This window comes from Hibiscus syriacus, unplaced genomic scaffold (genome assembly GCF_006381635.1).
Source record: "Hibiscus syriacus cultivar Baekdansim isolate YM2019G1 unplaced genomic scaffold, ASM638163v2 tig00110348_pilon, whole genome shotgun sequence".
NCBI classification, from domain to species: domain Eukaryota; kingdom Viridiplantae; phylum Streptophyta; class Magnoliopsida; order Malvales; family Malvaceae; genus Hibiscus; species Hibiscus syriacus.
Genome location: NW_024062699.1, coordinates 1,880,285 through 1,890,192, shown reverse-complemented (window position 1 = coordinate 1,890,192; position 9,908 = coordinate 1,880,285). Strand labels below are relative to the sequence as shown.

General features: G+C 36.5%; 1 protein-coding gene across 1 annotated transcript; it reads right to left on the bottom strand.

The window, feature by feature from the left end:
• Window positions 1-8,594: 8,594 nt before the first annotated feature.
• LOC120120915 lies at window positions 8,595-9,682 on the bottom strand. Its single transcript, XM_039140411.1, has 3 exons — window positions 9,432-9,682; window positions 9,053-9,275; window positions 8,595-8,903 (listed from the first exon to the last, which is right to left on the bottom strand). The coding sequence occupies exons 1-3, from the start codon at window positions 9,680-9,682 to the stop codon at window positions 8,595-8,597; spliced, it is 783 nt and encodes a 260-aa protein (XP_038996342.1).
• Between the last annotated feature and the right edge of the window lie 226 nt (window positions 9,683-9,908).

The following is a 9,908-nucleotide window of genomic DNA, read 5'->3' as shown; positions in this document are numbered from 1 at the left end:
TCGGTCATAATCTATAAGAGTGCATTTTGATGCTTATAATCATGTGGTCCCGGCTCATGTGGCCCAAGAAAGCCTTCCTTTTTCATCGTGTTCCCTTTTCATCACTAACGAATTTTTCAATCGTTACCTGAAATGTAAGAGGTATGAGCAAGCCCGAGAAATTGAGAGCGATCAGAAGGGTGATTTTAAAGAGTAAAGCTAGACTAGTTTTCTTACAAGAATCCAAGATCAAAACTCTAAACCCATGGCTGCAAAAACGCTTATGTGGGTCAAGCTTTGACAATGTTTCTCTCTCCCTCCAATGGTGCTTCTAGGGTCTAATCTCCCTATGTGACTCTAGCTTATTTAAGATAAAGAATTCTATGCTTTTTGATAGAACGATCTTTCTGGTTGGGACCTTGAACCAATTCAAAATGAAATGTATTCTCATCCACATATATGCCCCAAATGTGGTTAGGGACAGATTGGAATTTTTCTAGTTTCTTTCATCAACTATTGTTTTATTCCAGCTACCAGTCCTGATCTGAGGTGACTTCAACATAGTCAGAGTTGATTTCGAACGTACTAAGGCCATTTTTCGTTGGTATCTTCGCTTCATCTTAGGCAGTTCATTCATGACAATGGCCTTATTGATTTTCCATTTATTGGGGATCCGTTTACTTGGTACCGAGGGGGTTCCTATTCTTCAACAAGCAGGCTCGACATATTTCTTATCTCTCCTGCAGTTTTCTTGTGCTTCCACAATTTTTCTTAGTGTACCTTGCCAAGAGTCTATCAAATCATAACCCCGTTGTCCTGGAAGAAACTGTAATAATTATTGACCCTCATCCTTTTAAGTGGTTCAACCATTGGGCGGAAGAAGAAGACTATGTTGATCTAGTTAAGAATATAAGCTTAAAGTCGTAGGGTAAAAGCATGAGCAAATTACCAAGGAGCATTAAAGTGGCCCCTAACCAATGTGCTATCAGTGAGATTGAAGGAAAAATTTCATCTCTTGACTCGTCCTTAGCATCTTCTAGTAACAATCGATTGGTCACCACCGAGATCACTCGATTAAAATCAATTATGTGGAAGAAATTCAAAGCGGAGATAAGAAAGTGACTTTAGAAATTCAGGGTCAAATGATTTAGAGAGGGTAACAAAAATACGATATTTTTTGACCTTATCGATTCACTTTGAAATAAAAGAAATCGTGTTGATTCTCTCCATATTGGCAATACCACTATTTCGGACCCAAAGCTTATTGCAACAACCTTTGAGAATTATTTTCATGCAACGTATAATGTAGTCTCCACCATTCTTGTGTTAAGTTTTGAAGGCACCTTAAGCTCCCTGAGTCCTAGTTTGACTCGATCATTCGAAGCTCTGTTTTCCTTGGAGGAGGTGTGGACTGTTATTAAAAACTCATACGGTAACGGCGCTCTTGGGCCGGACGGTTTCAATCTAAATTTCTTTGATAAGTCCTGGGTCCAAATTAAAGCTAATGTTATGAAGTCTTTCTACAGGGGTAAACTAGAAGACAGATCATTAATCACACTTTCGTGACCCTAATCCCGAAGAGATGTGACCCATTCGATATTGAAGATTATTGATCAATCTCTCTTATTGGCAGCTTGTATAAGATTCTAGCCCGAGTTTTATCAAATAGACTCTCGGCCTGTATGCATTAAGTAATAGATGAAAATCAGTTCACCTTCATTCCTGGAAAACATATAACTGATTGTGCTCTCATTGCCAACGAAATTATTGACGAGTGAACGCGAAAGAAGAGAACTTCCATTATCTTCAAAGCTGATTTCAAGAAAACTTACGATACAGTTAATCGGTCTTTTCTTGATCTTATTCTACTCAAAATGAGATTTGGCGAGAGGTGGAGAAAATGGATCAATCTCTGCGTGTCGACTACTTGCATTTCCCTACTGGTTAATGGCTCCCCAACAAAAAAATTTAGTATTAAACGGGGTTCAATGTAGGGCTTCCCCTTATCCCCTCTTCTCTTCAACCTAGTTGGGGAAGCATTGAGCTCTCTAATCCATCATGCTTCGTCTGTGGGGCTTATCAATGGTGTTTTAGTTGGAAAAATGGGCTTCATATCTCTGTCACCTTCAATTTTCCAACGACCTTATAATCTTCGTTGAAGCAGAGGATGTCCATGTCCAAAATATTAAGAGGATCATCGTGATTTTTGAACTAGCCTCGGGATTGAGGCTTAACATTAAGAAAACTGTCTTGTATGGGGTTACCGTTGAGCCCGTTAGAGTGCAAGAGTGGGTTGCCACTATTAAAGACAGTAGTAATCTTCTTCCTACTACATATATGGATCTTCCTTTTTGCTTCTCTCGGAACTCTGCTGCCATTTGGAAACCAATCATTGATAAATTTAATAGGTGTTTTGACGCTTGAAAAGGAATAATGCTATAACTGGGTGGTCGTATCACCTTAGTTAAATCTGTCTTGTCAACCTTGCTGGTGTTCTTCCTATCTTTGTTCCAAATGCTCTACGAGGTGGCTAACTCCTTAAATAAACTAATTGCCAAATTCATATGGGGATCCACTAATGGAAGAGTCATCCACTGGACTAAATGAGAGCAGTTGTGTAGAACTAGAACTCATAGGGGGTTGGGCTTCTTCAATCTTAAGGTAAGAAATCAATCTTTACTAAACAAATAGGTGTGGAGATTCAATAATAAGTCTAATTGCTTATGGAGAAAGGTTATCGGAAAAAAATACGGTTCAACCATAATGCTTTGTTGTTGGTCTCACTGTATGACAGGAACTGTTCTTGGGTTTGGAGACATATTACCCGATCTTTAACTAATCTAGAGGACCACTTTACCAAAAATATTAGACATGTCCTCGGTGACAGTAAGTCTATTGATTTCTATAACGACTTTTGGATAGAAATCAACTCTCATAGAGAATCATTCCCTCGTATTTTCGCTATGTCTACGAAAGAATTGGCTGAGTTCATGAGTTTAGGAAAAAGTTAAATGGAAAAAGGCTATGGAATATTGAAATTCGCAAGCCAATGTTTGTATGGGAAGTTTCTATCTGAGAGAGGTTCATATTAGTTTTAAACAGAGCTTCAAACACCTAAAATTCATCGGATAATTCTGTTTGGTTAGGATCCTCGGATGGACAGTATTATCCGAAACACTACTGCGAGTTCGTTTCTTCATTTGGCTTAGATGAAGACTCTATTTGAAAGCTAGTTTAGGCAAACCTCGCTTCTCCTAAAGTTGAATCCTTCATGTAGAAAGTCATCCATGGCAGAATCCCTATCTCAGTTAAACTCTTTAAGGTGGAGTGGCTCCAAGCGAAAATGCCAAACGTGTATTTTACTTCTTCAAGGATGATGAGTCAATTCCGCACTTATTCTTTTACTGTGAGCTAACATGGAGCACATGGTTCAAATGGCTGAGATTATGGGATATTCAATTTATGATTCCAGGGGACTCTCAATCTTTCTTAGTTGTATGGATCCAATCAAACGCGCCTCAAAGCCAGTCTAGTAAAAATTGGTTTTTGGGCGAAGAGCAAGTGGCCTCATTCGGTCGCATCCGTGCTTGATTTTATTTACAACCCCTGTGCAGTTAGCATACTGAAATCCATGTGAACAGTTTGGCCTCGAGTTAATGGCTAGTTTTAGGGCAAGCTAAGTTTATGTATATGTTGCTGCTTCCTTTGGAACCTTACTGTCTTTAATTTTCTAGGATTGACCGTTTTGCTGATGCATTGGGTCATGTTGTTGTTTTTGTCTACAGTTTAAGAATCCACATAGAGGTTACATGAATTCCTATGCTCGTTTTGCCGTATGTTTTTCTACAGAAGATTGGGTTTGGTTCTTATCGTGCAATCTTTATTATTTTTGAAATTGGGATCACCTAGCAGGGGCATGAGTAGGGATGACAAACGGGTATAATTTTGTGGATTTTTTGCATCGTACCCACTTCAATTGGGGCGGAGATGGGTATAACTTTAGTGGGTAATGGGAGGGTGTGGATTTAAAAAGTAGTATCCGTCGCGGGTAGTGGGCGGGTGATGGGTTTGAGACCTTATCCGCCCCGTATCTGCCCACCCATTAAATTTTGGACCGTTATGAATTTAAGTATAATTTTAGAGACTAATTTATAAATCTTAATATTGTATAAGATATAACTTATAATTTAATCAAATATTATTATCTTTTTTAATGGTCGTGTTTGTTTTATGTTTGTTGCTTATGTATAACTTAAGGTTGCTGTCAGGCGGGTCTAGTCGGGTACGTCTCCAGTTGGGTAGTGGGTGTGGGGATGAATTTGAGAATGTACCCGCGTGGACGGGTGTGGATTTGAAAAATTTTATCTATCATGAGTGGTGGGCGGGTGATGAAATTAAAAATATTAGGTGAGTATATGAATAAAGGAGGGATATTCGCACCCGACCCGCCCGTTTGTCATCCCTATGCATGAGGTGTTTTGCAACTATCACTTTACTTGTTCATCTTGTGTCCTTGTATGTTCTTAATCGTGAAACTATTGCGATTAACAAATTTTCATGTACTATTTTCCCCTATTAGGTTATAGAGAGATTTTTTTAATGAGGCCTGTCACTTTACAAAAAAAAAAAAAAGTTCACCGATTAAAAAATCATGATGACTTATTATTTTTTAAAAAAAAATATAACAATTAGAATGATATTATATATGTGGTGCGAGTTAGAGGACATGTCTTTCATACTTTTTTTATATAAAAAAATAGTTTAAAATTAGTTAACTAATACCTATAAATATATTATATGAATTACATTATGAGACAAGTATAACAAAATCTCGAGGTCAACATGAGTGATAAGGAAGAAGGATGATCTTAATTTTATGAGTTGCGAACGGTGATAGTTTTAGATTTTGTACTTGAAGCATATCATAGTTATAATCATAGATTATTTAAGAAACATGTGGTTACAAAATTACACCCTATATTGCATCGTGTTGGTCTGTCTATTCATAATGTTTATGAACCGAACATCTTAATTATTTACTGAAACCTAAGATTATATCTTATAATCTAAGATCAAATCTATTAAAAAATCTAAGATTACATCTTATAATCTTAGATAAAACAAATCGAACATCCACTTAAAAATAATTATGCAAGAAGTCTATAATCACTGCAACTTTAAAATTTATCTATACACCTAAAAATTTGAATGGTAAACTAAACAAATGATCACTAATGTTTGAGAATGTTTTTGCTTTCTCGCTAAAGTTTCAAAAATAACAAAATGGTAATTAATATTATAGATTTATAAAAAAAATCAGTCAGTCGTCATTAACGATAGTTAATACAATAACGAAATTCTGATGTGACAGGTTAAATCAGTTGACTTAGCACATTTGACTCTTCTACTTCTTCGTGAATGCATGTTCTCATTAACCGTTGGAACAACAAAAAAACTTCTTGGTACTAGCCTTCGACTGCCATTGCAACATGGTTCTAAAGAAAAATGTGGACAAAGGTTTCTTTCTTTTTGTTTATTACTATTATTTTGAATCTTGTTTACAGTTGAATGAAAAAGGTGCTAAACATTTCTCTATATGATATATAAGTGCAAAAAATTGGGAAAGGCAAGGAGAAGACGCTTTTGGTTAACAAAGATAGATTTATCAGTAAGACGTTCCTTAGTGGAGATTCTGTTAGAATTGATTCGAATCAGTAGTTGGGTATTGTGGCCTTTAGATTTTCCCTTTATTTCTCTTGACCTCCATGTGATTGTACGCATTATGTCGATTGTGGAGGTTTGGAATTTCGCAATTAATCATTGACGCTAACATAGCACTAGGTCCCAACCAGTTAACAAAAACACATTCCACGAACCTTATTTCACATAGAACAATTGAAATAATTTTATCAATTTTATGATTAAAGAAAGACATATAATAATTTACGACATACGAGAGTGGAGACTTCATGCACACCTCCAAGAGCACAAGCAACTTCCTATCTTTTTGTCTTTGTTTGCAGTCTAAAAAATGAAAAAATAGAAAAAAAATTAAAAGGAAGCAAATTTTGATATTTCTTTGTCGCAACCGACCCTTTGTGCGAAGAAAAATTGACTAGTTACAACGGTGGAGTTTTTTTGAAAAGGTTTTGATGAAAAGATATGAATCACCACCAATCATTTTTAAGGTGTGATTGGAACACATAAAATTAAGTAATTTTAATAAAACATTTTATTTTATAAAAAATATCAAGTTTTGGTCTACGAATCAAAAAACATGTTCGGAAGTCAGTTATGCATAGGGAATGATTAGTACTCCCACAACGCCAAAAAGTTGGTACTGTAACGCCCTAATCCAGATCGACTCGAAGATCGAGGGGTTAAAGTGTCACACGAGACCACCAAAGTGTAATGATATAGATATATAACAAAAGCATAATAAATATGAGTTTACAAATATGAGAGAGCTCCCAAATCCAAAATAATAACAATACTAAGTTTATTACAAATACAGAGTTACGATCGAATATGAAAAAGGGTTTATAATAATAGATGCCCTCTAATACAAATCAAGGTGAGTATGAAATCTCTGGTAATGATAATGCTCCACAAACGGTCTCCTAAGAACCCACACACGAAAACACATTCCGAACACTGAGCTACGAGTTCAGTGCCACACTAATAATTGTATTAACCACATGCATTCACTAAATACACATGCTAGTGACATAGGTATAAAGACATAAGAATACTGACATGAAGTGCTGAAGTACGCATCATGGTGTGACTGAGGGTTCTGCATCTCGGAGCTCACACATCTCTAGCCTTCCTAAAACATCCTTAAGTATCTCGGGTGAGATATATAATTGCATCAGAAACGTACACCCGATTAACTTACTCCGTCAAGTCTTAGGGCATCTACGCCTAGTTGGCAACTATCCAAACCGTACGATCTTTATTTGCTATTGTAACTCGGGTGTCTTGACTGTTTCCCGAGCATCAAACAAGGCTAGTTTTATGTCATTCTAATTGTTGTTGTTTCTAGATGTTATGAGTTTATTAATGTTATCACTTGTAGTTTTATTTCATGTCTTTATGGTATTATTGGTCCCTTAATCTATTCATTAAAACCCTTGGGTTTCTTACCAAAAATAGTTTGTAAGTATCGATACCAAGCCCTTCAGTATTGGTACTGACCCCTGGGTATCGATACTAACCTCTAGGTATCGATACCTACTGACTATTGAGAACTGAATTGGAAGGGCTAGTATCAATACTCTAGATTGAGTGCTAATACTTCTGAACTCTGGTATCGAAATTATCCTGACTATCGATACCAAATTTTTCCTTGATGTTTTAAAAATACCTTAGTAATGATACCCCTACTAGGAGTATCAATACTCTACCCCTAGTATCGATGCTCCCATGAGTATTGATACTGAAATTGCCTACTAGAATATATTAAGTGTGCTTGATATTGATACTACCCTACGAGTATTGCAACTGGACCAACAATATCGATATTCTATTGGTGAGTATAAATAATTCATTCCCAAACCCTTTATTTTAGCTAGCTAATGAATAGTATTAGTACTATTCTTCTAGTACCGATACTCAAACCCAGAAATACCATATTATGGGCATAAAAATGACCCTCTAACTCACCCAAAAGTCCTACTAAGGTTTCCAAGAATTATTAGAGTGTTATGTATGATAATAGGGGTCATAATACGTCCATAAACAAGCTAAGAAACACCAAATACTGAAATATACCATGGACATGCTTCATGACTCATGCAAACTAAAAAAACACACCTAGTGATCTACATGTTATAAAATTGAGTTATAAGTGAGTTACCTTCATATCCTAAGATGTTGAAAGCTCCTTAAACTCAACTAAGGGTGAGCTTTTCCTTTTCCCTGCACTTGGAGCTTTCTCCAACCTTTCTTACTAGACAAGAATTAAACATATGGATTACTAATGTGTTTGGCAACTTGCAAAGGTATTAAAAACACTTCCTAGGATTGAAATCCTTTAAAAATATGCTAGATATCTAAGGTTCTCTTAAACCTGTACAAAACCCATATTTGGCTACCAAAACCAAAACTTGAAAAGAATGACTTCAAATAAAGATTGGAATGATGAGATTAAGGTTGTTACCTTGGTGTTGTTGGGTAAGGTTTGCAATAGGATAAAGCTCTCAACTTTTCTTGAAATATTAGAGAACAAAGCAAGTTTGAATGGATAAAGAATAAGACAAAAGTTTGGGGAAAAGAGAAGTTCATACATAATATCACTATGTGTTAATGAAATTCAGGCTTTGTAAGAATTTTTGGTACAATTGCTCTTTTAGTCCCTCAAGCTTTGGTCACAACTTGAAATACCAAATTTTGACAATTATTGGGCTCAAACCAAGCCCAACCAAAGTTTACTTGGTCCATGACTTCCTACAATGCTAATGGATTTATCCTAAGGCCTTATCGGGTTAGCACAAAACTCTTAACTCGGGGTTCAGAGCGTTACAATTCTCCCTTCCTAGAAAGAAATTTTGTCCTCAAAATTTACTTGGATAAAAGAGGTAAGGGTACTAAAGTTGCATATCCTCTTCAATTTCCTAAGTCGTTTCCTCAATGCTATGGTTCCTCCACAACATCTTCACTAAAGGAATCATTTTGTTCATGAGTTCCTTTACATCTCTTACTAGGATTCTGATCGACTCTTCCTCATAGGCCATATTTGGGCTTACATCGATCTGCTTTAGTGGTATGACCTGAGATGGATTGAAATAATATCTCTTTAGCATAGATACATGGAACACCTTGTAAATGTTCTCTAACTCTGAGGATAAAGCTAATTGGTAAGCCACTAGTCCAGTTTTCTCTAGTATCTCGTAAGGTCCTATGAAATCCGGAGTCAACTTCCCCTTATGACCAAAATAAAGCACTTTCTTTCATGGGGAAACCTAGAGGAACACATTGTCCCCCATTACGAACTCAATATCCTTACGCTTCAGGTTTGCGTAAGATCTTTGCATATATGAGGCTTTTCTCAATGATTTTGATTTAACCGAACCTTCTCTTCAGTTTCTCTGATCAAGTCATGACCCACTATTTTACCCTCATTGAATATGTTTGTTATTCCATATAAGGCCTCTTCCGGAGCCATTTGAATGCTTGACTGAAAACTGTTATTGTATGCAAACTCTACTAATGGCAGGTGGTCCTCCCAACTACCCTTAAAATCTATAACGACATACCTAAGTATGTCATCTGAATAACACGATCTGACTAGCCATCTATTTAAGGATGGAAAACGATATTGAAGTTTAGTATGGTTCCTAAGGATTCATGAAGGGATTTTTAGAACCAAAAAGTCGAGGACTCTGTCGGATATGACAGAAATCGATACCCATTACAACTTCACTATCTAATGGATGTACAACTGAGCTAACCTCTTTAAGGTATAATCAATCCGAACTTGGAGGAAATGAGCTAATTTGGTCAAATTGTCAACAATGATCCAAATTGCATCGTGTCTCTGTCTAGTTATGGAGAACCCGGTCATGCAGTCTATGGTCACTCTATCCCCTTTCCATTGAGGAATCTGAATGGGTTGAAGTAACTTTGAAGGAACCTGGTATTTCACTTTTACATGTTGACACACTAAGCATCTATAGACAAACTCTGGCAGTTCCTTTTTCATGGCCGACCACTAGTACAACTGTCGAAGCTTCTGATACATCTTATTACTACGTAGGTAAACTGAGAGTGGATTGCAATGTGCATCGTGAATAATTCTACTATGTAACTAAGTGTCTATGGGTATGCATAACTGACTCCTGAAGTACAATAAACCCTCATCATGCAACTCAAAACCTGATGCCTCGTCCAGGCGAACCTGCTCAACCCGAGCTCTTAATCGGCTGTAT